The sequence below is a fragment of the Pelodiscus sinensis genome, chromosome 22 (assembly GCF_052426305.1).
Source record: "Pelodiscus sinensis isolate ZL-2025 chromosome 22, ASM5242630v1, whole genome shotgun sequence".
In the NCBI taxonomy this organism is placed as follows: Eukaryota; Metazoa; Chordata; order Testudines; family Trionychidae; genus Pelodiscus; species Pelodiscus sinensis.
In genome coordinates, this window is record NC_143073.1 from 20,227,943 (window position 1) to 20,254,664 (window position 26,722).

At 50.1% G+C, this 26,722-nt stretch overlaps 1 protein-coding gene across 1 annotated transcript in view; it reads right to left on the reverse strand.

Moving 5' to 3' along the window:
* Positions 1-26,722, reverse strand: part of LOC102449199 (IgGFc-binding protein-like) — a 120,648-nt gene that overhangs the window by 40,431 nt on the left and 53,495 nt on the right. Inside the window, exons 17-34 of the mRNA XM_075907483.2 lie at positions 26,085-26,680; positions 22,348-22,921; positions 21,908-22,101; positions 21,215-21,356; positions 19,214-19,554; positions 15,799-16,372; positions 13,981-14,558; positions 12,982-13,552; positions 11,755-12,350; positions 10,431-10,998; positions 10,002-10,195; positions 8,846-8,987; positions 8,100-8,440; positions 6,502-7,075; positions 3,806-4,383; positions 2,807-3,377; positions 1,877-2,472; positions 198-765 (exon numbers count right to left, since the gene is read on the reverse strand). Coding sequence (XP_075763598.2) covers positions 198-765; positions 1,877-2,472; positions 2,807-3,377; positions 3,806-4,383; positions 6,502-7,075; positions 8,100-8,440; positions 8,846-8,987; positions 10,002-10,195; positions 10,431-10,998; positions 11,755-12,350; positions 12,982-13,552; positions 13,981-14,558; positions 15,799-16,372; positions 19,214-19,554; positions 21,215-21,356; positions 21,908-22,101; positions 22,348-22,921; positions 26,085-26,680 — 8,298 coding nt within the window. The remainder of the gene's footprint in view (positions 1-197; positions 766-1,876; positions 2,473-2,806; positions 3,378-3,805; positions 4,384-6,501; positions 7,076-8,099; positions 8,441-8,845; positions 8,988-10,001; positions 10,196-10,430; positions 10,999-11,754; positions 12,351-12,981; positions 13,553-13,980; positions 14,559-15,798; positions 16,373-19,213; positions 19,555-21,214; positions 21,357-21,907; positions 22,102-22,347; positions 22,922-26,084; positions 26,681-26,722) is intronic.

Consider the following 26,722-nt stretch of genomic DNA (forward strand, 5'->3'; position numbering starts at 1 on the left):
CTCACGCCCCAGCTTAGACCGACAGACAAGGAGAGGAGAGCGGAACAGAGAGGAGAGGACATGGCACCGTTGTCACAGAACAGGAGATTGTTTGGTTCCCCCCAGAACAGTTCCAGAGGAAACCTGGCGATCTGGAACGAGATGCCTAGTAACACTGACCCCCCTCTTCCACAGAGCGCCTTCCTCAGGGCACTTACGGCAGAAGGAGGAGTTCCTCCAGGGCTGGATGAAGACCCTGGCCTCTTGGCAGGCTGTCACATAGCTATGGATGCGCTGGCACAGAATCTCTGTATGCCCGTTGGCCAGGCACACGTCAAAAATACAATTGTTCAGATAGACGCTGGGGCTGACTGTGCCGTGGCAGGCGGCGAAGGGGCTGTCAGGATCTGAGAGCAGCCCGCAGTAGTTGCTCCCTTTGAAGACCTCCTTCTTCCGCTCCTCACAAACCGGACAGCTGTTTCCAGCACACCTGTCTACACAGGATGCTCCTGGGATCGGGACTTCCCAAGCAGAGCCAAATGCTGCCACATCAGGGGCTGTGCTTCCGTCGGGGAGCAGGAATTCCTCATCTTCCCGTCCATTGTAGTTCCCACACAGGCCACACGTCTGGCCCCGGTAGCTCCCTGGGATAGTCACTCTGGCCTGGTAAACCAGGTTGTAGCTCATGGTGAGGCCAAAGTCAGTTTGCACTAGGACATTAGAGCCATGCTGATACGCTCGCCATTGGCCCATTATCACCGGGAGGTTGTGAGACACCCCATCCACCTGAGAAAGACAGCACATTCCGCTCGTGAGCAGAAAGGGTGAGCACTGCATGTGTGGGTAATGGCTATGGACAACAAGGTTTGAAATTCAGCTCTCACTGCCCCCTGTGGTGAAATCCAGAATGATTCATGGCTTCGGAATGATTTGTCCTCACCTTCCAAACTCTTCACCTTGTCACTCTGACCTACAGTTTTTATCTCATCTCTCAGGCACTTCCCTCTCTCCTGATCCTCTGTCTTTATCCTCCCCATCTCCTCAACCCATGCTTGGTTTGCTCTTTGTCATGGCAATTTCTGGACTCAGAACAATATCCTACTTCTTCTACATCTCCCCTCTCTCTTAAAAACCCTCTCCCCCGGTGGTGACACCTTCCTTCATCCTCTCTCTCTTCCTCCTCTCTAAGGCCGTGTCCAGACTCAGGGTTTTTTTTGGGAAAAGTAGTCTTTTCCCGAAAAAACTTCCCCTGCGTCCAGACTCAAGCCGCGTTCTTTCGAAATTATTTCGAAAGAACGCGGCTTTTCTTTCGATGGCGGTAAACCTCGTTTCACGAGGAAGAACGCCTTCCTTCGAAAGTTCCTCTATCGAAGGAAGGCGTTCTTCAACGTAAAGAGACCGTCTTCGAAAGAGAGCATCCATCTTTTGAAAGATCCGCCTGCAGTCTAGACGCGATCTTTCGAAAGAGGCTCTTTCGAAAGATGCTTTCGAAAGAGCCTCTTTCGAAAGAAGCCTGCAGTCTAGACATAGCCTAAAACACGTTCGTGTTGTGTTCAATTTGTCCCAAAGGCGACTGCCATGGGACAGATTCTTCAGCAAAGAGACTCCTAGCACTGCGTAGGCTCCCAGAGAGAAACCTCAAAACATCAGAGTCCAATGGCAAAGAGCTAATGCCTGGGATTGACCAGAAAAGGAGGTGAATGACTGCATGTGAAAACTCCTATTGGAACGATCCTCCGAGGAGGGCTGTTGCTATTGGACTTGAAAAATTTAGACTTGGACTTTTGCAAATTATTGACAAATCCAAGATGGGAAGCTGAGGCAGCCACATAGAGCGATCTTGGGCCACGAAAGAACACTCGGATTGATCTACATGAGGATGTGGAGAAGGACTTACCATGATGAGCCATTGTCTGTTCTGCAGCAGGGTGAGTGTGATCCCATACACCTGGATGGACACCTGCTTGGCCACCGACTGGTTCCCGCTGCCCCAGGATTCTTTCTCTATACGGATGGTGAATGGCGTCAGGTGGCTGGCGTCAGTGCAGGACCTGGCGAGGATGTAGGTGCAGGTGCCTTGGAAGTCAAAGGGGACCCCATCGAAAGAGAGGTAGTGGGGATGGCCAGAGGCAGAACAGGTGGCAGATCCAAATGGGTGGCATTTCCGGACACCGTCCACCACCCCGCATTGCTCACCAGTACCACAGGTGAAAGCCTTACACACAACTTCTCCCCCAGCCTGACACACGCACTGCTCCTCGCAGGAACCGCTTGGGTGGAAGATATCCCCGGACTGGTAGTAAAGTCCTCTGTGGAGGCATCCGCACTGGGAAATGGGGACACAGTGGTCACTGCTGAGAATAAAGCCCTCGTCACACACGCAGCCTTCCTTGCACTGGGTCGTGCATTGCACCGGGGCATAGAGGTTGCTGCATGTCAGATCACAGCTGCTGCTGCAGAATTCGTAGTGACTGTTCAGGGTACATGATGCAGCTGTAAGAAGAACAGAGTTAGCTCACCAAGTGCAATAGCAATGAGCACAATGAGCCATTGCAGGACATGCAATTTCATTCAAGATCCTAATTGTTTTTCTTTGGTTTCATTCATTAAAAAACATGAAACACCCCTAATAAGATTCTGGGTCTGGAGGTCTGTGGGCCCACCAGCACTGGGCAATGGCATACAGACGACCTATCTGGTCTGGTCAAAGAGCCAAGTGTTGGGAGGGGAAGGACCATCGATGGCCATCTGAAGCTTTTTGTTTATTTTTTTGTTTTCTGCAAGAGTGACCCCATGGGGCAGGCAGTGCTGAGAAGGGGAGACTCACGGCAGAATATCGGAGACCTCCAGGGATACACCACAGCTCCAGCTTCCTGACATGCCTCAGCATAACCAGCAATGGCCTGGCAGACGTTACTCTCCCGCCCACTCAGGAAGCAATAGTCGTACACACAGTCTAGGAAGTATCCATGCGGGTCCACGTTGCGGTGACATCCTCGGAAGGGGCCACCCTTGTCCAGGATGAGCCCACACTGCCCTCTGCTCCCTCGCTGCTGTTCTTCAATAGCTTCTAGATTTGCACATGGAGGTATCGTCACTGCAGAGCATCCAGGGACGTCTCCCACCTTCCAGCTCTGGCCCAAGCTGCCGGGGTTGGGTGCCAGCGTGCCGTCCCTCATCAGCAAGTCGTCATCCCTGTCCCTGTTGAAGTTGCCACACAGACCACACACAGCCCCCGCGTAGGTGACAGGCAGCGTGACCGTGGTGCGTCCTGACCACCCGGTAAAGGTCACACTGAGGCCAAAGTCTGTCTGGATCACAGTGGCCCAGCCCTTTCTATACGCGGTGATTTTCTTATCCCCCAGGTAGAAGGGAAGATTCATCAGGAAACTGTCCACCTGTCAAAGCCAAACATTCAGTACAAGGAACATCTCTCGCCCCTGGTGGAACCAATCACTGCAGCACGGTGGTATGGTCCGTAACTCTAATAATAATCTGCCTCTGTTCAACTCTCTCTCCAGGCTGGCCGGCTCCTCTTCCCACGTCTTGCCAGGATCCCAGCCCTTCTGACTGGGCAGGATCCTCTAACGAGACTTGCATTACCCCGGCTTTAGCCACTGCAGCTCCCTCCCCTCTGTCCTACCGGAGCCCTGCTCCTCATGTTCCCACATATCCTGGAGTCTGACCCACCTCAACTGAAAGGACAACACCCTCCTTCACCCTGTATTTCACAGCCCTCCCACACACTGCCTGTACCCTGTGCTCATGACACAGGGGATTGCGTAGAAATGATTCCGAGAGAGTGGAGACAATCTGAGAAACTCACCAGCACTTTCCCAGGGAACTGATCGCTGACCCGGAGGCTGGTCTGATACACCCTGATCTGGAGAGGAGTGGTGTTGTTCTCCTGGAAGTGGACTTCAAAGTCCACCAGCCCCTCTGCCTTCTTGCACAGGGCTGTGAGCTGGTAGCGACAGGTGCCTTGGAAGGTGTATGTCTCTCCATCGAAGGTGGTGTAGTGACGACTGCTTGTCATGGAGCAGGTGGCATAGCTGGAGGGGTAACAGCCCCGCACACCGTGCACTAGCCCACACGTCTCCGAATGTTTGCACACGGCAGCCTGGCATTCGACTTGTCTAGAGTCTGCGTTGCATTTGCACAGTGTGCCACATGCCTCATCCAGCCAGAAGCTCTCATTGGGGGCATAGGGGCGCCCCTCAAACAGGCACCCACAGCCGCTCTTGGGTATGCATTTCCCCTGGCTCAGCACAAAACCATCCTTGCACTGGCAGCTTTCCACACAGGGGTCTTGGCAGCTGCTGGGGGCCGAGTGGTCCACACAGGTGGCTGGGCAGGCTGTTCCACAGAGCTGGTACTGACTGTTCTCCAGGGGGCATTCCAGGGCTGGGGAGCGAAGGAGCCACAGATTAACATCATGTTGTCTCTAGGCAAAAGCAGTGTTCACGCCAACAGAGGGGCTGTATCTCGGGGTGCTCTGAGAACCCTGGAATCCCAGTGGCCTCAGCGGGACAAAGGGTGCTTGGGACATTGGAGGACAGAGGGAAAAGGGAAAGAAGGAAAGAAAAGTGAAACCATTGTGCTCTGAGGGTGGCATGGAGACTAAAGATAATGCTGTCATGGCCCAACACATAAACAAATACTTTGCCTTAGTATTCAGTAAGTTTAATCATGAGTTTAGGGGTATTGGCAGGACAGCTAATGAGAATAAGTATGTGGAAGTAGAATATAGCACATCCAAGGTTTAGATTAAACTCAAACAGCTTAATGGGATTACATTGGGGGGCTGGATAATTTCAATCCAAGACTATTACAATAACTGTCAAAAGGGAAGATAACTGATTTTTTTAGACAAAGGGAGTTCAGTAGATCAAATATACCTCATTTTCAGTAAGGCATTTGATACACTGCTACATGGGAACAAATTATTAGTTCACGTGGAGAAGACAGGGAGTCCTATGGTTATTGAAAGGTGGATAAGCAAGCAATTAAAGGGGAGACGAAAACAGGCCATAATGAAAGGTGAATTGAAGGGTGGAGGCAAGTTATTAGTGGAGTCCCTTGGGATTGGTCTTGGAACGAGTCTTAGTTAACATTTTCATTAACAACCTTTGAACAATAAGTGGGATTGTGCTAACAACATTTGTGGCTGACATGGTGTGGGGAGGTATTGTCAATGGAGAAGAGGATTGGAATGTCAAACAAAGAAGAGCTGGGTGACCTTGAAAAGTGAAGAAACAGACTAAGAACAAGAAGTTTTGTTATATGCGGGGGACACATCAGTTGGAAGTGACAGAGGAGAAAGATCTATGTGTATTGGATGATCAAAGGATGGCTCTGCGCCACCAATGTGATGCACCCGGGAGAAAAAGTCTAATGCAGTCACAGGATGCTTGAGCAGCGGTATTTCCTGTAGAGGCAGAGAATTGTTAGCGCCTTGACAGAAGATGCTGGGGAGACCGTATCTGGGATACCGGGTGCCATTCAGAAATTGACCGCTAACAAGTTGAGTCTTGAATTAGATGAAGGTTTCTAACCACCACACGAGTGAAGCTCTGGAGCAGCCTCCCGAGAGCTGCAAGAGGCGTAAAAACCTGACTAGCCTGAAGCCGGAGCTTGCTAGTTTTGTGGAGGGGATGGCATGATGGGACTGCCTACAACAGCATGAGCGGGGAGCTGGCCTATGACTGCTGACAGCAGGTATCTCCAGCAGCCAGAGATGGGACACTAGGAGGAAGGGTTCTGATTCATCACAGAGATTTCTTTCCCAGGTGCCTCACTGGTGGGTCTCACCCACATGAGTAGGTGCCAGCTGATTACCAGATTTAGAATGAATTGTCTCCTAGGTCAGATTGGCAGAGAGCCTGGGGATGATTTGCTTAATAGTCATTTACATGGTGGCTTCTGTGGCAGGTACGTGAAGCCTTTAATTCATGATTAGAGGATGTCAGTAAGTCAGCCAGAGGTCGGGGCCTACTTCAGGAGCGGTGGGCGAGGTTCTGTGCTTTGTAATGTCAGGTCACACTAGAGGAACATGCTGTCCCTTCGGAGCTTAGAGCAATAGGGCTCTACCTGCAGTTATGGGCCACTTGCACAGAGCTGTGGCCCATGTGACGCCCTCGGGCCATGTGTTGTGTGAAAGCGGCTCACAGAACACACAGAGAACTCCAGATGTGGCCTAAAATGGGAAACAGGTTGAGAATATCTGTCTCAGAGGCTATGATTCTAGGAGTGACCTAAATACCGACACCTTACCACAGTCTCCCGGCTGTTGTGAATGGATATTAGATACCCAGCGACAGGCACCGTGGCCATACCCTGGACAGACAAGTACAGTGGGTACAAGAGAACCCAGGAGTCCTGATTTCTTGACTGATATTTGCTCAGTCACAAACTGCTTGATCACACCCCTTCCCAAAACCAGGGCTAGAACTCCACAATGCTGGGCCAGAGTCCCAGATCTAACTGCAGAGCACAGACCTTGGCATACAACTCTGTACTCACGGCATCTGGCTAGCTGCCTCCAGTCCCCAAGTCTGACCCCCTCCAGCTGGCAGGCATCCGCGTAGGCCTTCAGGGCCTCGCACAGGGCCTTCCTGTAGCCGTCGGTGTGACAGAGATCGTACACGCAGTTGTCCAAGTAGGCTGTAGGATCCACCTTGGCGTGGCACTGGCTTAAGGGCCCATCTGAGACCTTGGTTATCAGGCCACATGAGTCCTCCTCCTTGTACTTTCTGGCTATGCTGGCGGCACAGGGCTTGCAGCCCCCAATGCAGTCATGCCAGCAATGCTGTTCCTCATCTTCCACTGCCCAGCTTCTCCCCAGGGCGGCAACACTGGGAGCCAGGTCCCCGTCTGGGGTCTGGAAGTCATCAGTGGGATCCCCGTTATAGTTACCGCACAGGCCACACAAGCTGTTGGAGAAGTCACGGGGGACGGTGACCCTCAGGTGGTTGTTCCAGTCATAGGCTACGCTGAGCTTGAAGCTGGTGCGGAGGACAAGGGAGGTGCCGCTCTGATAGAGACGAAGGACACCATTGTTCAGGGAGATGGGTAAGTGGGCCCTGGTGTTATTCACCTTTGTGATGAGAAAGAAAGGGCAAAGGTCACAATCACGTGCACAGGCCTTTCGTTTACATACCGAGCTCCACTCCAGTGTGGTTGGTCACTGGTGTGTGCCAATCCCCATAACCAACAGGGGTTTGAGAAGACTGCGCTGTGTCCAAGAAGTCGATTTCAAAACCTGGCTGGTTTCTCCTGCCGCCAGCTCCCTGGCAGCCTGCTGAGCAGACTGGCTGGAGGCTGGGGTTCCAGTCTTCATCACAAAATGTAACAATTCACAGGGGTTGTGCCCTATCCTAAGGAAGCTCATTTTCAAACTACTGAAGCTTCAGGGGGTAGCCGAGTTAGTCTGTACAGAAAAAACAACAAATGGTCTGGGAGCACTTTGTAGACTAACAAAACATGTATCATGAGTTTTCGTGGGCACTGGCCACTTCTTCAGATGACTGGAGTTTTGAGTTTAGGGTATGAAGACCCAAAATAAATAGGAGAGAAGGTGTGGGGGGAGGGAAAAAAGAGGGGGGTGGGAGACAGGGAGCTAGAGGGAATCAGTAAGTATCTGAAGCTTGGGTAGTTAAAACGCAGCAGATAAGAATCAAAGTCAATTGACAATACTGACTTTGTGCCAGGGATGTGTCGTGATCGAAGTGCTCAAGTCTACGCTTTACTGGGCATGCAGATCCCATTTCCTCGAGACAGAGCCAACAGCTCCCCACGCCGAGTCACGCACCCCACTCTCCGCAGCACAGCACCCTCGCGTGCCATGCTGGGGACGGGGGTCAACGTGACTCCCCACGGCACACCGGGGCTTACGTCAGTACCGAGGTCGCCTCTGTAACTACTGAGCAGGCTGCTTTGACTGGAGCCCATAGGGGACACGAGTCAGCTGGGCACTTTCAGAACCCATCACATCCCAACCACTTTTCTTTGCCTGCTCTGCCCTAGCCGCAACATGCCCCATCTCTGGCGGGGCCTGCTGTTTCCTGCCTTTTATTGAGCAATGCCAATGGGCATAGGAGGAGGTTGGGCCCAGCACTCACCCACACCAAGCTGATCTCAGCCCTGGCAGCTGTGATGGTGACTCCATCCACCTGGATGGTCACTGATCCAATGTAGAAGACCTGTGTGCTCCCACTGTTCTCACTCTTGGCCGTAATGCGGAAGGAGGGCAGGACGGAGTCACCCTTGCAGGTTTTGGCCACAGTGTAGGTGCAGTTGCCATGGAAATCATAAGCCCGTCCGTCAAAGGTGTGGTAATGCAAGTATCCCCTGGCCCAGCACGTGCCCTGAGACACTGGCACGCACTCTGGCTGCCCATTTATCATTTTGCAGATAGCTCCTTCCCTGCAGACGACCACGCTGCAGGGTGAAATTGGAGGCTCTAGCAGGGAAAGACAAAAGACAGAGGAGATATGCCAGACTAATCAGTAACATCTGTCTAACTTTCCATCTTTCTCCCCACATGCCTCCTTATATCCATAATCACAAAGCACTCCCGTTTCCCTTCCTCCCCCGGCACTGCCTTTGCATCATCCACAAACCTCCCACAAATCCCACGCCGAGGAAATTGCCGACCCAGCTCTTCTGTGCACATGGGGTGCTGGATAGAGCAGAGACCCTGACCCAACATTGTTCCAGACAAAATTCTGTCATAGTCGGGTCAGGATTTCAGGCTAAATAAAGGGAGAGGGAGAGGGAGAAGGATGAATAGACACAGAGAACATGACTTTTCTCACCACTTGCGAGTAACCCACAGAGCACGTTTCAATCACTGACTCTCCATTACCTTTTCCGATGCAGCCCATGACGCCGTCTCTAATCTGGCAGGTTTCTCTGCTGCCGCAGCGGTGGACTTTGCAGGTCAGCCCTCGGGCAGGAACACAGGTGCAGCTTTGCTGGCACTCGTTTGTCAGGACCACCTCGCTGGGCTGTGGGGTGTTTGGAAAGGGGGAAATAAGGCAATGTGACAGGAATTGGTCATTTAAAATAATTTCTGGCCGTGATTAAGAAATACATTAAGGTGCAGATCTTATTATTTTAACAACACAGGATTTTAAAAAAATCATTACGATCAATCAGAGTTTGAGATACCTACAACACTCCAAAAACATCTGTTAAAAGAATCTTTTTCTTTCTTACTTTGGGATACGCAGGCTTAATTCTTGGCGCCATCACAGACTTCTTGAGTGAGCTCAGATAAGCCCCTAAGCGTACATCTGCACTACAGCTGGGGGTGTAAGTTACAGCTCAAGGAGACATACACTCAGGTTTGGGAATCTCCCTAATATCCTCAGACATGAAGACTGAAGCAAAGAATGTATTTAGTTTCTCCACAATGACCTTATCATCTTTGAGTGCTCCTTGAGCATCTCGACTGTCCTGTGGCCCTACTGGGTGTTTAGCCAACTTCCTGCTAATTTTAAAATATTTTGCTATTACTTTTTGAGTTCTTGGCTAGCTGCTCTTCAAACTCCTTTTTGGTTTTCCTTACTACATTTTTACACTGAATTTGACAGAGTTTATACTCCGTTCTGTTTTTAACTCCCACTTTTTAAACAATGCCTTTTTATCTCTCATGGCTTCTTCTTCTTGCTTGTTAAGCCAAGGTGGAATATTTTGGGTTCCCTTATGGTGTATTTTAATTTGGGGTACACATTTAAGTTGGCCCTCTGTGGTGGTAGTCCAACTTCCCATATGCTACTGGCTCACTGGGTGGCTTTGGGCAAGTCACTGCCCCTGTCTGTACCTGAGCTTCCCCAAAATCGACAAAAGGCTTTACGTTGTCTGGTCTTTATTGCACTCTGGGCATTGGGTAGAAGCAGAGTCGGATTGCCAAGACAATGCTCTGATGTGCTACCGCCAACCATGTTCCTGACTAGCATACAGAGTAAGATGTGTAGAGACCAAAAATTAGATTGGACACAGACGCCTAGAAGCTGCACCTTGTAGTATCTCCCTTCTTTGAAGCACCCGCAGCTCTCCTGAGGCACACAGCCCTGGCCGTCAAAGAAGAAACCATCGTCACACTGGCAGCCTTCAGCACAGGTCTCTGGGCAGCCCATGATGTCTCCAGTGCAGGAGGAGGTGCAGAGGTCGGCACAGAGCTCATAGTGGCTGTTGTTCGGGCAGCTCATAGCTTAAATAGAGAGAGAAATGATGAATGCCGGGAGTGAGCTCACGCCCCAGCTTAGACCGACAGACAAGGAGAGGAGAGCGGAACAGAGAGGAGAGGACATGGCACCGTTGTCACAGAACAGGAGATTGTTTGGTTCCCCCCAGAACAGTTCCAGAGGAAACCTGGCGATCTGGAACGAGATGCCTAGTAACACTGACCCCCCTCTTCCACAGAGCGCCTTCCTCAGGGCACTTACGGCAGAAGGAGGAGTTCCTCCAGGGCTGGATGAAGACCCTGGCCTCTTGGCAGGCTGTCACATAGCTATGGATGCGCTGGCACAGAATCTCTGTATGCCCGTTGGCCAGGCACACGTCAAAAATACAATTGTTCAGATAGACGCTGGGGCTGACTGTGCCGTGGCAGGCGGCGAAGGGGCTGTCAGGATCTGAGAGCAGCCCGCAGTAGTTGCTCCCTTTGAAGACCTCCTTCTTCCGCTCCTCACAAACCGGACAGCTGTTTCCAGCACACCTGTCTACACAGGATGCTCCTGGGATCGGGACTTCCCAAGCAGAGCCAAATGCTGCCACATCAGGGGCTGTGCTTCCGTCGGGGAGCAGGAATTCCTCATCTTCCCGTCCATTGTAGTTCCCACACAGGCCACACGTCTGGCCCCGGTAGCTCCCTGGGATAGTCACTCTGGCCTGGTAAACCAGGTTGTAGCTCATGGTGAGGCCAAAGTCAGTTTGCACTAGGACATTAGAGCCATGCTGATACGCTCGCCATTGGCCCATTATCACCGGGAGGTTGTGAGACACCCCATCCACCTGAGAAAGACAGCACATTCCGCTCGTGAGCAGAAAGGGTGAGCACTGCATGTGTCGGTAATGGCTATGGACAACAAGGTTTGAAATTCAGCTCTCACTGCCCCCTGTGGTGAAATCCAGAATGATTCATGGCTTCGGAATGATTTGTCCTCACCTTCCAAACTCTTCACCTTGTCACTCTGACCTACAGTTTTTATCTCATCTCTCAGGCACTTCCCTCTCTCCTGATCCTCTGTCTTTATCCTCCCCATCTCCTCAACCCATGCTTGGTTTGCTCTTTGTCATGGCAATTTCTGGACTCAGAACAATATCCTACTTCTTCTACATCTCCCCTCTCTCCTAAAAACTCTCTCCCCCGGTGGTGACACCTTCCTTCATCCTCTCTCTCTTCCTCCTTTCTAAAACATGTTCCACTGTGTTGTGTTCAATTTGTACCAAAGGCGACTGCCATGGGACAGATTCTTCAGCAAAGAGACTCCTAGAACTGCGTAGTAACCTCAAAACATCAGAGTCCAATGGCAAAGAGCTAATGCCTGGGATTGACCAGAAAAGGAGGTGAATGACTGCATGTGAAAACTCCTATTGGAACGATCCTCCGAGGAGGGCTGTTGCTATTGGACTTGAAAAATTTAGACTTGGACTTTTGCAAATTATTGACAAATCCAAGATGGGAAGCTGAGGCAGCCACATAGAGTGATCTTGGGCCACGAAAGAACACTCGGAATGATCTACATGAGGATGTGGAGAAGGACTTACCATGATGAGCCCTTGTCTGTTCTGCAGCAGGGTGAGTGTGATCCCGTACACCTGGATGGACACCTGTTTGGCCACGGACATGTTCCCACTGCCCCAGGATTCTTTCTCTATACGGATGGTGAATGGCGTTAGATGGCTGGCGTCAGTGCAGGTCCTGGCCAGGATGTAGGTGCAGGTGCCTTGGAAGTCAAAGGGGACCCCATCGAAAGAGAGGTAGTGGGGATGACCAGAGGCAGAACAGGTCACAGATCCAAATGGGTGGCATTTCCGGACACCATCCACCAGCCCGCACTGCTCACCAGCACCACAGGTGAAAGCCTTACACACAACTTCTCCCCCAGCCTGACACACGCACTGCTCCTCACACGAGCTGCTTGGGTGGAAGATATTCCAGGACTGGTAGTAAAGTCCCCTGTGGAGGCATCCGCACTGGGAAAGGGGGACACAGTGGTCACCACTGAGAACAAAGCCATCGTCACACATGCAGCCTTCCTTGCATTGGGTCGTGCATTTCACCGGGGCATAGAGGTTGCTGCATGTCAGATCACAGCTGCTGCTGCAGAATTCGTAGTGACTGTTCTGGGGACAGGATGCAGCTGTAAGAAGAATAAAGAATTAGCTCACCGAGTTCATTAGCAATATGCACAATGAAGTGTTGTAGGACATGCAATTTCATTCAATCTCCTAAATTTCTATTTTCTTGTCTTGGTTAATTAATAAGAGGCACCCTCTGTAAACCAGTCAGGCCTGATTAACTTGATTGCCTGTGTCCTATTGCCTGATTTCTTTGAAGCAATCTTTTTCCTAGGACTCAGCTTCTTATTTTGACTAAGGTCTTGGTGTAGAAGGTGGAGGGCTCATGCACCTGGGAGTGTCCTGCGGATTTCTCACCACTGGCTTTTTGTTGTGAAAACAGATTGACAATGCTTAAAACTCCAATGGAGAAGGAGTTGGTGAGTTCCTAGTGGACAACCCCCATGTCCCAGCTCTAATTCTGTCCCTGTCTCACCACATAAGACAAGGACCAGATGAGTTGTGAAGGATACAGGTACAGCTCTGGGGCAGCTTCTATGGCCTCCGGCAATGCTGTTCCCATCCTTTGGAGACACAACTTAGTAGTAAATTAAGAAATGTTTTACATTGCCTGATCATTTCAATAAGGATCTCACAGCCAGCTCAGAATAGTAATCCCCATAGGGCAGGCAGTGCTGAGAAGGGAAGACTCACGGCAGAATTTTGGAGTCCTCCAGGGATACACCACAGCTCCAGCTTCCTGACATGCCTCGGCATAACCAGCAATGGCCTGGCAGACGTTACTCTCCCGCCCACTCAGGAAGCAATAGTCGTACACACAGTCTAGGAAGTATCCATGCGGTTCCACCTTGTGGTGACATCCTCGGAAGGGGCCACTCTTTTGGAGAATGAGCCCACACTGCCCTCTGCTCAGTCGCTGCTTTTGTTCAATAGCGTCTAGATTTGCACATGGAGGTATCGTCACAGCAGAGCATTCAGGGACGTCTCCCACCTTCCAGCTCTGGCCAAAGCTGCCGGGGTTGGGTGCCAGCGTGCCGTCCCTCATCAGCAAGTCGTCATCCCTGTCCCTGTTGAAGTTGCCACACAGACCACACACGGCCCCCGCGTAGGTGACAGGCAGCGTGACCGTGGTGCGTCCTGACCACCCAGTAAAGGTCACACTGAGGCCAAAGTCTGTCTGGATCACAGTGGCCCAGCCCTTTCTATACGCGGTGATTTTCTTATCCTCCAGGTAGAAGGGAAGATTCATCAGGAAACTGTCCACCTGTTAAAGCCAAACATTCAGTACAAGGAACATCTCTCGCCCCTGGTGGAACCAATCACTGCAGCACGGTGGTATGGTCCGTAACTCTAATAATAATCTGCCTCTGTTCAACTCTCTCTCCAGGCTGGCCGGCTCCCCTCTCCACGTCTTGCCAGGATCCCAGCCCTTCTGACTGGGCAGGATCCTCTAACCAGACTTGCATTACCCCAACTTTAGCCACTGCAGCTCCCTCCCCTCTGTCCTACTGGAGCCCTGCTCCTCATGTTCCTACATATCCTGGAGTCTGACCCACCTGAGCTGAAAGGACAACACCCTCCTTCACCCTGTATTTCACAGCCCTCCCACACACTGCCTGTACCCTGTGCTCATGACACAGGGGACTGCGTAGAAATGATTCTGAGAGAGTGGAGACAATCTGAGAAACTCACCAGCACTTTCCCAGGGAACTGATCGCTGACCCGGAGGCTGGTCTGATACACCCTGATCTGGAGAGGAGTGGTGTTGTTCTCCTGGAAGTGGACTTCAAAGTCCACCAGCCCCTCTGCCTTCTTGCACAGGGCTGTGAGCTGGTAGCGACAGGTGCCTTGGAAGGTGTATCTCTCTCCATCGAAGGTGGTGTAGTGACGACTGCTTGTCATGGAGCAGGTGCCGTAGCTGGAGGGGTAACAGCCCCGCACACCGTGCACTAGCCCGCACGTCTCCGAATGTTTGCACGCGGCAGCCTGGCATTCGACTTGTCTAGAGTCTGCGTTGCATTTGCACCGTGTGCCACATGCCTCATCCAGCCAGAAGCTCTCATTGGGGGCATAGGGGCGCCCCTCAGACAGGCACCCACAGCCGCTCTTGGGTATGCATTTCCCCTGGCTCAGCACAAAACCATCCTTGCACTGGCAGCTTTCCACACAGGGGTCTTGGCAGCTGCTGGGGGCCGAGTGGTCCACACAGGTGGCTGGGCAGGCTATTCCACAGAGCTGGTACTGGCTGTTCTCCAGGGGGCACTCCAGAGCTGGGGAGTGAAGAAGCTACAGATTAACATCATGTTATCTCCAGGCAAAAGCAGTGTTCACACCGACAGAGGGGCTGTATCTCGGGGCGCTCTGAGAGGCCTGGAATCCCAGGCTATGTCTAGACTGCAGGCTTCTTTCGGAAGAAGTGTTTCTGGAAAAGATCTTCGAAGAAACTTTTTCCTGAAGAGAGTGTCCACACTGCCAAAGCTCATCGAAAAAGAGATCTGCTTTTTCGATAGATAATATCCACACTGAATGCACGCTCTCTCGAATGTAAGCAATGGTTACTATGGGTGGGGTGGCTACCAGGGTATTAGTTCTTTTTTCTCTTTCCTCTTCTTTCGAAAGAACTCATTCTTCCCCGTCCACACACACTTTTCTGCGAAAGAGCTCTTTTGGAAAAAGGCTTCTTCCTTATGGAATGTTGAAAAAACTCCTCTCTTCTTTTGATTTTCTTTCCAAAGTATGCAATTTTACTGTGGATGTAATTTAAGTTTTTTCAGAAAACGGCTGTTTTTCCAAAAGAACTCTGTAGTGTGGACAGACCCACAGTGGCTTCAATAGGAGCCAAGGGTGCTCATCATGCTGCTGTCTAGAGGATGAATCAATAGTAGGAAAAGTGATGTAAAAACTGGGATCATTTCACCTCAGCCTCTCATGTGTTTTGAGCAGATATTAGACACTAAGGCTATGTCTAGACTGCAAGCCTCTTTCGAAAGAGGCTCTTTCGAAAGCATCTTTCGAAAGAGCCTCTTTCGAAAGAGAGCGTCTAGACTGCACAGAGAAATTTCGAAAAAGCGGCTTGCTTTTTCGAAAGAAAGCATCCAGTGAGTCTGGATGCTTTCTTTCGAAGAAGCCCTATTTACATTGAAGAACGCCTTCTTTCGAAAGAGGAACTTTCGAAAGAAGGCGTTCTTCCTCGTAAATTGAGGTTTACCGCCATCGAAAGAAAAGCCGCGTTCTTTCGAATTAATTTCGAAAGAACGCGGCTTGAGTCTGGACGCAGGGGAAGTTTTTTCGAGAAAAGGCTACTTTTCCCGAAAAAACCCCTGAGTCTGGACACAGCCTAGAAGTGAGAAGCCCTTTAGCAGTTCCACAGACAGACAATACAGTGGGCACAATAATACCAGGGCACAATCTTTCCTCATACCCTCTCCCTATAACCAGGCTAGAACTCAAAAGTGATGAGCATAAATTTTCCCAATTTAACCATAGACAATAAATCATATTTCTACTCACAGCATCTGGCTAGCTGCCTCCAGTCCCCAATCCTGACCCCCTCCAGCTGGCAGGCATCCGCGTAGGCCTTCAGGGCCTCACACAGGACCTTCCTGTAGCCGTCGGTGTGGCAGAGATCGTACACGCAGTTGTCCAAGTAGGCTGTAGGATCCACCTTGGCGTGGCACTGGCTGAAGGGCCCATCTGAGACCTTGGTTATCAGGCCACATGAGTCCTCCTCCTTGTACTTTCTGGCTATGCTGGCGGCACAGGGCTTGCAGCCCCCAATGCAGTCATGCCAGCAATGCTGTTCCTCATCTTCCACTGCCCAGCTTCTCCCCAGGGCGGCAACACTGGGAGCCAGGTCCCCGTCTGGGGTCTGGAAGTCATCAGTGGGATCCCCGTTATAGTTACCGCACAGGCCGCACAAGCTGTTGGAGAAGTCACGGGGGACAGTGACCCTCAGGTGGTTGTTCCAGTCATAGGCTACGCTGAGCTTGAAGCTGGTGCGGAGGACAAGGGAGGTGCCGCTCTGATAGAGTCGAAGAACGCCGTTGTTCAGGGAGATGGGTAAGTGGGCCCTGGTGTTATTCACCTTCATGGTAAGAAAAAAAGGGCAAAGGTCACAACTGAGTGCACCATCTGCCATTTCCAAAGTGGCCCTACTCAGATTAGCAATCTGCTCCAAATCTGTCAGGGAATTTGGATCCAACTCAGAACCCGAATTACACTGCATCATATAACATGGAGCTGAGAGGGAAAGGTAATTCTTTTTAGAGTATTTTGGTGTTTAGAAATGTGTTTTAATAATGGCACCACACCTTGAGAGGTTGAGCCTGGGACCCTATGTTCTTAATTTTGCTAGATACTACAAATTGTGACTGTAGTAAAGAGATTGGAGTTAGAGCTCATCCCAGCACTCTGTCTTCCAGTAACTGCCCTTTTTTGTCCTGTGTTGTCAGGGGGGTTAACTGCTTATGCTAAATGACCTGTTCCATCCAGCTATGACACTCTGAGGACTCATCTATACTTGGAACTCTGCAGGTGTGGAAAATCTGCACCTCTGCAAAACACAGTCACACTGAGCTACTCCTGGTGCAGATAGCTCAGTGTTGGCAGGAAAGCATCTCCCATAGACATGCGCACAACCTGTCAGGGCATGAAGACACCACAAAATTAAGTTGACCTGAATTCAGCCAGCATAAAGCCACCTCAGTGATGACCTAACTTGTGCATTTCAACTCTGCTCTTTGTATCTGTGATGTGCATCCTCATCAGGAATGCTTGCACCAATTGGACTCTCAGGGTGGGGCACTGTGGGATGGCTTCTGAAAGCCAGTTACAGTCCATGTAATCGAGGCAGAGTCTCCAGTGATATTGCATTGACCTAACTACGTTGACAGTGACTCTGCACCTCTCATTAAGGTGCAGTTATTAAGTCAGAGAAGCAGGGCATTTACATCAGCAGATGCAAAATTTTACATTAGATGCTTACATAGTTAGGTCAATGTCAGCTTTCTTGCATTGACCTTACTCTGTAGCATAGACTGAGTGGAGTACAGACACCAACAAGACAAAGCTGTCCCTTTGGTCTAGGTAGCATCTTCCATAAGCAGCTGCACTGGTAGACAAGCCCTCAGGTAGACTACAGCATTGAGTGTGGATATTCCATGCCCCTGCATATGCACTGACAACATTGGCACTCCCAGACTGGAGCACCCCCTTGCAGATCAGCTCCCCCTTCCTTCCCAGCACCATCCTAGCACCTCCTACCCACTGAGGTCAGCAGTTCCATGGTGCACAGGAGGTTCTGAGGGAGAGAGAGGGGTGGAATGGGGCAGGAAAGGGTGAAGGAGGGATGGGGTCTTGGGGGAAAGGGTGAAGATGGGGTTGGGCGCCCCAAGAGAATCAAAAGGTCGATTCTAATTCATAGACTAGTCCTGAGTACCCTTCCCAGACAGAAGATAAACGACATAAAATAAAAAGAAAGTCATTTCCTCTCCCACCTTGTCTCTTTAACATCCTGAGACCAGCATGGCTACCACAACTCTGAAAATAGTTAAACAGTTGGACATTTTATTCCAATTTGGAACAAAAATGAAAAATTACAAACTTCTCTGGGAAGGGAAGGGAAGGGAAGGGAAGGGAAGGGAAGGGAAGGGAAGGGAAGGGAAGGGAAGGGAAGGGCAAGCCACCTGGTTTCCATTGGGGAGTCACTAAAACCGCAGCATCTCCTCACAACATTTTGTTGTTAATGAATTAGAAAATACACCCAAGAAATATTTCATTTGAATTTGTCCAACCCGTTTCAACACTAAAACTACGATTCAGGGACAACTGGCAGGTGCTTTTGTGGGGAGAGAGCTGCATTGGCTACAGCCATTAGGGAGCGGCTCCTCTGCGGGGATGGGCCACATCTGTTACAGCTGTTAGGAAGTGGTGCCTGTGGGGGATGGGCCCACGATGGTTAGAGTCATTAGGGAGCAGTTCCTGTGGGGGAGGGGTTTGCATTGGTGAGAGCCATTACAGAGAGGTGCCTGCTGCGGGGGAGAGTCCTGAGGGATTTTGACTCTTAGCACTGACTTCTGATTCTAGATCTAGCTACTAGCCCTGACTGCTCCAGTCACTAAGTCAGACCACCCCCACCCAGTTGCTGACAGGAGCCCCAACCACAGTGCTTTGGAATTACCCCGCTGACCACCTTTACCATACCATGACACACGGGCTGTGTCTAGACTGGCCAGTTTTTCCGGAAAATCAGCCACTTTTCCAGAAAAACTTGCCAGCTGTTTACACTGGCTGCTTGAATTTCCGCAAAAGCACTGACTTCCTACTGTAAGAAATCAGTGCTTTTTGCGGAAATACTACGCTGCTCCCGTTTGGGCAAAAGTCCCTTTTGCGCAAAACTTTTGCGCGAAAGGGCCAGTGTAGACAGCTGAGAGTTGTTTTCTGCAAAAAAGCCCCGATCGCGAAAATGGCGATCGGGGCTTTTTTGCGGAAAAGCGTGTCTAGATTGGTCACGGATGCTTTTCTGCAAAAACTGCTTTTGCGGAAAAGCGTCTGTGACAATCTAGACGCTCTTTTCCGAAAATGCTTTTAACGGAAAACTTTTCCGTTAAAAGCATTTCCGGAAAATCATGCCAGTCTAGATGTAGTCAGGGTGCCTGGTGTTGCCAGGATCGGAATTGGTTAGCACTGACTCCAAGGGCAGAGTGGGATACCTGAACATCTGAGTGTAGTGCGGTCTCCCTGTCCTCACCCTCCCTGTTCTCACCCAGCAGCACAGCGCCATGGCTTCAGGGACAGCGCCATGGCTTCGGGGACAGCGCCAATTCAGCACAGAAGCACTTTCTGCTTCTTAACCAATTCTGCCCCTTGCAACACTTTGGGCAAATGTTTCAAAGTACCCTCAGTGCTGACAAAACCCAGCACTCACCCACACAAAGCCAGCCTCAGCCCTGGCTGCTGTGATGGTGACTCTGTCCACTTGGATGGTCACTGACACAATGTAGGAGACTTGTGTGTTCCCCCAGCTTTCACTCTTGGCTGTGACATGGAAGAAGGGTGTGATGGAGTCACCCCTGCAAATCTTGGCTACAGTGTAGTTGCAGGTCCCATGGAAGTTATACACCCGGCCATCGAAGGTGTGGTAATGCAAGTAGCCCCCAGCCCAACACATGGCCTGGGAGACTGGCACACACTCTGGCTGCCCATCTATCATCTTGCAAACTGTTCCTTTCTTGCAGCGGACCACAGTGCAGGATGGCTTTGGAAGATCTAGTGGAGAAAGACAATAGATAGACAAGAAACACCAGACTAATCAGTTATATATGAAAGCAGAAAGGGAACTGAGGGTGGTGTGAAAACCAGAATGAAATGTAGTGTCTCTGGAATCCAGCTAGTTAATATAGCCTGTTTATGAAATGGACTGAATATGCATTTGTCTCCCATACATCTCAAAGGTCCTCTGCTTAGAAATCTCTCTGCCTGGGGGTATGTCTATACCGTATTCTTACCTCGAAATAAGCTATGCAATTTGCGCTATGAAAGTTGCGTAGCTTTTTTTGAGGTCATTTCAAAATAAAGCACTATTTGGACATGTCCCTTAACCCTCATTGAATGAGGATTACAGGGATGCTGGAATAGTGCACCTATTATTTTGAAATATATTTTGAAATAATGGTCACGTTCAAAGATGTGGAATTGCTATTTCAGGATATTTCCGGTATCCCAAAAGATATCGCTGACTAGACATAGCCTGGGTGAGTCCATAGCAGACTTTGAGCCAGCAGAGCAAGCTGGATTGGCAAGTCTAGGTCGTGTTGAGTGGAAAATCAATAGGACTCTCTTGGGCTTGGGTTAAACCAGCTGGTTTTCCTGATTCCTCTGGGTAGAGTTGCTAGGTGTCTGTTTTTTTTACCAGAAAACCCAGGCAAAAAGAGAACCTGGCAGTGTCCAGTCAGCTTAAGACTGGATACTAACAATTCAGTAACCTGAATTTAACTGGACTCTGCCACCAGTGGCTCAGGAGATCAGCAGTTACTACTGGAGCCTGGAGGAGCACTAAGCAATCCCTCTGACTTAGAAAGGTACCAGTGTACTGGTGGATCTTCCTTCCTGACCTGAGCACAGCTCTCTCTCTCTCCACATGCACCCCGCCATCCCACCACCCCAAAGCCTGCTCAGCTGGCAGCGGAAGGGTGGTGGAGAGAGCAGTGACCGACCGGGAAGGGAGAAAGGGGGGCAAAGAGGAGTGGGGGGCAGGGTCTGGAGGGGAAGAGGTGGAGCAGGGGGAGGGAGGAGGTTCTGTTGCTCAGTGTCCAGTTAAAATAAATGAGGAAGATGGCCACCCTGCCTACGTGATCAGTGCAGAGGTGGCTGCATGCTCAGTTCTTACTAACTGCAACAGAGCAAACACACTGCAGCCGGGGATGGCGGATGTCAGAAGCAGGGTACGTAGCCACCATTGGGCCGACTCATTCAATTTCATGGGAAGAGTCAGGCTGGCTCAGAAAATGACCTGGCCTTCTCAGGCTTGGAGTCCTCAGTGATAAGGCCCAACACACCTCTAGCATGGCACAGACGAGGAGAGTGGTTGGGAGGTGATGTGCTCTGACAATGCCCAATGACCGATGGGCCCTGTGGGACCATAGCCAAGCTGTTCTGTTTATAGCAGCCCCCAGGCTGCACCCAGGGAGAGTCTCATGAGTGTGCTCAGCTCCCTGACACCTGCTGACCCAGCTCTGCTGGACACAGCAGAGACCCAACAAGTTTTTCCAGCTTTCCAATTGAAATTCTGTAACATTACAGATCAGGGCTACTGGCTAAAGGAAGGGGGAGAAAAAGTGAGAGGTGAGAGGAGACATAACCACGCCTGGTACTCGCTGCCTGTGCAAACCCCCTCTGGGGCATATTTCAAACAATGACTCTCCTCTACCTTTACTGGCGCAGGCCCTGACGCCGTCTCTGATCTGGCAGGTTTCTTCTCGGGCGCATTGGTGGGCTTTGCAGGTCACCCCTTGGACAGGAACGCAGGTGCAGCTTTGCTGGCACTCGTTTGTCAGGACCGTCTCATTGGGCTGGTTGAACATTTGGAAAACAGGAAATAACACTGCAACTGGAAAACCTGTAATTTTTTAAAGCACTAAAGCCAGAGCTGCAGATGTGTTTTTCTAACAGATGTATTCTAGGAATAATACTGGGGCAGCTCTCTGTCCTATGTTATCCAAGGGCTCAGACCAGATTATCACAATGGTCCGTTCTGGCCTTGTAATAGAAGTATCTATAAAAATAATTTTGTCTCAATATATATTTTCCTCTTGCCTGTCTAATGGACTGTGGATTGGATTTAAGGCATGGAACAATGTCTAGGTTTGACCTTCCATCTGCTACCGACTCACTGTGTGGCCTTGAGAAAGTCACTATGCCGTTCTGTGCCTCAGTTTCCCCACAACAGGCACAGGGCAATAAACTTTCTGTCCTTTTTTGGCACTTTGATCATTAGGTACCAGCCAAGAGGGAAGACAGCCTGGATGAACCAATCTCTGATCGACTATAGCAAACCCTATATTCATGACCAGTCTAAGGATTAAGATTTAGCCAGAGCAAAAATTAGCTCAGACCTAGATACCTTGTAATATTTCCCATGCTCGAAGCACCCGCAGCTCTCCTGAGGCACACAGCCCTGGCCATCAAACAAGAAGCCATCATCACACTGGCAGCCTTCAGCACAGGTCTTCAGGCAGTTCATGATGTCTCCAGTGCAGGAGGAGGTACAGAGGTCAGCACAGAGCTCATAGTGGCTGTTGACTGGGCAGCTCATAGCTTAAATAGAGAAAGACATAACTGATGCCTGGAATTCTCTCCCATCACAGCCTGGGGGACACGTATGAAGGAGAGGAGAGGAGAGCACGACAGGGAGAAAAGGACCAGGGCACTTTTGAAAGGGAAAATGAACTTGTTGCTTCCCACCAGAGGAAGCCCAGAGACCTGGAACAAGATGTCCAGTAACACTGACCCTCTCTGCTCCCACAGTGACTCCTAGAGCACCTTCAGTATCCCGGCACTTACAGCAGAAGGAGGCGCTCCTCCAGGGCTTGATGAAGATCCTGGCCTCCTGGCAGGCCGTCACGTAGCTGTGGATGCTCTGGCACAGGACCGGGGAGTCCCCGTTGCCCAGGCACACGTCATGCAGGCAGTTGTTCAGATACATGCTGGGGCTGATGGTGCCGTGGCAGGTGGCAAAGGGGCCATTGGGGTCTGTGAGCAGCCCGCAGTAGTTGCTCGCTTTGAAGACCTCCTTCTTCCTCTCCTCACAAACTGGACAGCTGTTTCCAGCACACCTGTCTGTACAAGGTGCTCCTGGGACCTGGACTTCCCAAGCAGAACCAAATGCTGCCACATCAGGGGCTGTGCTTCCGTCGGGGAGCAGGAACTCCTCATCTTCCCGTCCATTGTAGTTCCCACACAGGCCACACGTCTGGCCCTCATAGCTCCCTGGGATGCTGACCTTGGCTTGGTAAACCAGGTCAAAGCTCACAGTGAGGCCAAACTCAGTTTGCACAAAAATATTTGTACCGTGTTGATATGCTTTAAGTTGCCCATCAGCCATGATCACTGGGAGGTTGTGGGTCACCCTGTTCACCTGTAAGAGAGAGAACATTCCTTGTCAGTTACTCAGACAAGAGTCTACTCTGAGCCATGGCATAAATCAGAATGACTCCAAATTTCACATTGTCCTTCCAAGATAATCACATTATCATCCTGGACTACATCTCTTCTCTCCCCTTCGCTTTACCTCCTTCCTGGTTTTTTCCCTTTATCATCTATATTTTCTCTAGCAGGTTCTGTGCTTTTTTTCATGAGAGATCCTGCACATGGAACAGTTTCCTACTTTTTGTCCATTTCCCTCTCTGTCCAAAACACCCACTTCCTGGATGATACCTCATTCCTTCACTCCTTGCCTTCTTCTGTTTCAACCAATTCCCCATATGCTGTTTTGGCTCCAGGTTAGAGTGCAGGCTTCTCCGGGGAGAAATTCTTCAACACAGATCCAACGGAGTGAAAATGGGGAGGAAGCTTATTCCATGTTTGCAAAAATGTGAATTATATATATAAGTTTACCGAAATCATCTTCTCCCAAAAACATGGTGTATGAACCAAGAAGCGACACAAAGAAGATTGAGCTGAGCTAGAAGGATGCTCTGCTTGCCCAAATAATGCTTCTTACCATCTCCAGTTGGCCAGGAGACTCTGTCCCATCCTGATAGATGATAATTTGGCCTCAATCATTTTATGCCTTCATCACCTCTCTGGAGAGCTATATGAACCTTTCAGAACTCCAGAATGTTTATCAGCCTTGTCTCTCCTCTGGCTATTCAGAACACATCAAAACTGTCCTCTGCTCTGTTTGCTGCCTTCCAAAGAGAACATTGAATCTAGTGCAAGCTCTCAGAGCTTATCTTCAAGGCCCTCAATGGCCTGGACCTCAGGTTTTTAAAAGATCAATTAAACCTCCGGGATGAAGATTGTAGCTGACAACTTTGTTCTTCTGGAACAGTGGACTTCTCTCCAATAAGAGTAATGTGAGCCTGTGCAGGAGATGGAACTGTACTGGTGACCAGTTCTGAGGAATGAACTCCTTCAGGATCAAAGGATCTTCACAAAGCTCACCACTTCCATCCCAAGTGCAAGCTGCATTTCTCTGACCTGCTGTCTCTACCACATAGGAATATATAAGGCAAAAGTAAACCCAACACAAAACTCTCTCCTTCATGCATATCTCCTCCTGGGGATAGGATGAGGAAAAGGGCCAAGTTCCTTAGAGAATGTCTACACTACAGAGTTCTCTCAAAATAACAAGGTGAGCCTCCACACAGCAAGCGCATTATTTCGAAATAATTTTGAAACAACGGGATAGCTATAGTGAAATAATAACCCTTCGTTCTAGGATGAATAACACCTATTTCAAAATTGCTATTTCAAAATAGGTTTAGTGTGGACACTCAGGCTACATCTAGACTACACCCCTCTGTTGGCAGAGGGATGTAAATGAAGCACTTTGAAAGTGCAAATGAAACTGCAGTTTAGATGTGGTTTTTTCAACAATGGGGCGCCTTTTCGAAAGATCCTGTATTCCTCAGGGTTGTCAAAAAAACTGTGTCTAAACTGCAGTTTCAGTTTCGAAACGGCGCTTGTTCGAAACAATGCCGTGAAGTGATTATGCAAATGAAGTGCAGGATATTTAAATTTGCTCTTCATTTGTACTTTCAAAATGCTTCATTTACATCCCTCTGCCAACAGAGGGGTTTAGTCTAGACATTAGTTGCTGTTAGTTCAAAATAACTCCCCAGAGTCATTCAAACTAATTAGTCCCCAGTGCTTCCTGGGGCTCTAAGTTGAGGTAGCATGTCCACATTAAGGGAACCTTCCTCAGACTAATGTTGAGGCTTCCCTGTAGTGTGGACATGCTATTTCAAAATAGTTATTTTGGGAGTTATTATTTTTAAATAACTTATTTCGAAATAACCTAATAGTGTAGACATTGCCTTAGTGTATTGCTGGACCGTGCTCAAATACTACATGACAAAGCATCTTATAAGAATTTGGAAGTGGATGGTTTATTCTTTAGGGCCAGTGGGCCAGCAAAAGCTGAGTACTAAGGTGGCATGCCTGAGCAGGGGGCACATGTAAGAGCAGCAGGGGAAAGATGGATGGCTGGCACTGCAGGGAGACTTCTCATGGAGACCACAAGCAAATACAAAAGAGGCTGATAAGAATGAATAGGGAAGCTGAGGCAGACCACCTACAGTGCAACCTTTAGTCATGATGAGACACAAGGAGATGGTGTCACATTAATGAATTCGGGGGAAGCAGCCAGATCACTGTAATCTGTGTAGATACTGAATATTTCTCTGCATGTTGTTGAGCATTGGGCAGAACCCGGCCTATGGACATGCTAATTAGCGAGGCCCTGTGGGACAATGGCACTCATTGGGCCAAGGACACACCTAAAGAATGAGGGCTGACACCTGAGGACTGCCAGCAGGGAACACAGGGATAGGCCGCTGGCTAGGTGACCTGCTACAGCCAAGAAGAGACCAGGAAGGATGTATAAAGAGGCCATGTGGTGGACTCCATCTTCGTACTCAGCTCAGCACTTCATCCCAGAGGCAGCAGTGCAGGGATCGAAGAGCCGGACTGAACTGTGGACCCATCCTGATCCTTGGATGCCCAACAAGGACTTTTAAGCCAGCAGCTGTAACATCTCTGCTAGAGCCTGCATCGAGAACTGGGAGATTCAATGCATGTAATGTACTATCCTTTAACAACCTTACTCTCAATCTTTTCTTTATTGTAGTGATAAACCTTTAGATGTTAGATGCTAAAGGATTGGCTCAGCGTGATTTGTGGGTAAGATCCAGAGGGTAAATTGACCGGGGATCTGTGGCTGCTTTCTTGGAACCAGAGAGAACTTGTTCGGGGTAGGCGGGGTTGAGTTCTAAGACCCCCCACCGGTGTATGAGGCCCGGGGCCCTCTGGGGCACGGATATTGCTGGGGTGTCGGAGGGGTTTTGCTCGTGAGGCTTCAGGCAGGCTGCTGAAGTGCTCTGTGGGACTGGTTTGTGGCTGTTTGGAGAGGTCACCAGTCTGGGGGCTGTAAGGAGCCCCGAAGTTGAGCAATTTGCCCTGAGCGGACGCCCTCAGCTGTGCCCAGACCAGCCCGGTCCGTCACAGATGGACAAACGTCAAACAACCCTGTATAGAATAGAATAAATTCCCTGTCCATGAGAAGCTGGAAGACTTACCATGATGAGCCCTTGTCTGTTCTGAAGCAGGGTGAGTGTGATCCCGTACACCTGGATGGACACCTGCTTGGCCACGGACACGTTCCCGCTGCCCCAGGATTCTTTCTCTATACGGATGGTGAATGGCGTTAGATGGCTGGCGTCAGTGCAGGTCTTGGCCAGGATGTAGGTGCAGGTGCCTTGGAAGTCAAAGGGGACCCCATCGAAAGAGAGGTAGTGGGGATGGCCAGAGGCTGAACAGGTCGCAGATCCAAATGGGTGGCATTTCCGGACACCGTCCACCACCCCGCATTGCTCACCAGTACCACAGGTGAAAGCCTTACACACAACTTCTCCCCCAGCCTGACACATGCACTGCTCCTCGCAGGAACCACTTTGGTGGAAGGTTTCCCCGGCCTGGTAGTAAAGCCCTCTGTGGAGACACCCACACTGGGAAATGGGGACACAGCGGTCGCCACTGAGAACAAAGCCCTCGTCACACACGCAGCCTTCCTTGCACTGGGTCGTGCATTGCACCGGGGCATAGAGGTTGCTGCATGTCAGATCACAGCTGCTGCTGCAGAATTCGTAGTGACTGTTCTGGGGACAGGATGCAGCTGTAAGAAGAACAGAGTTAACTCACCAAGTGCATTAGAAAT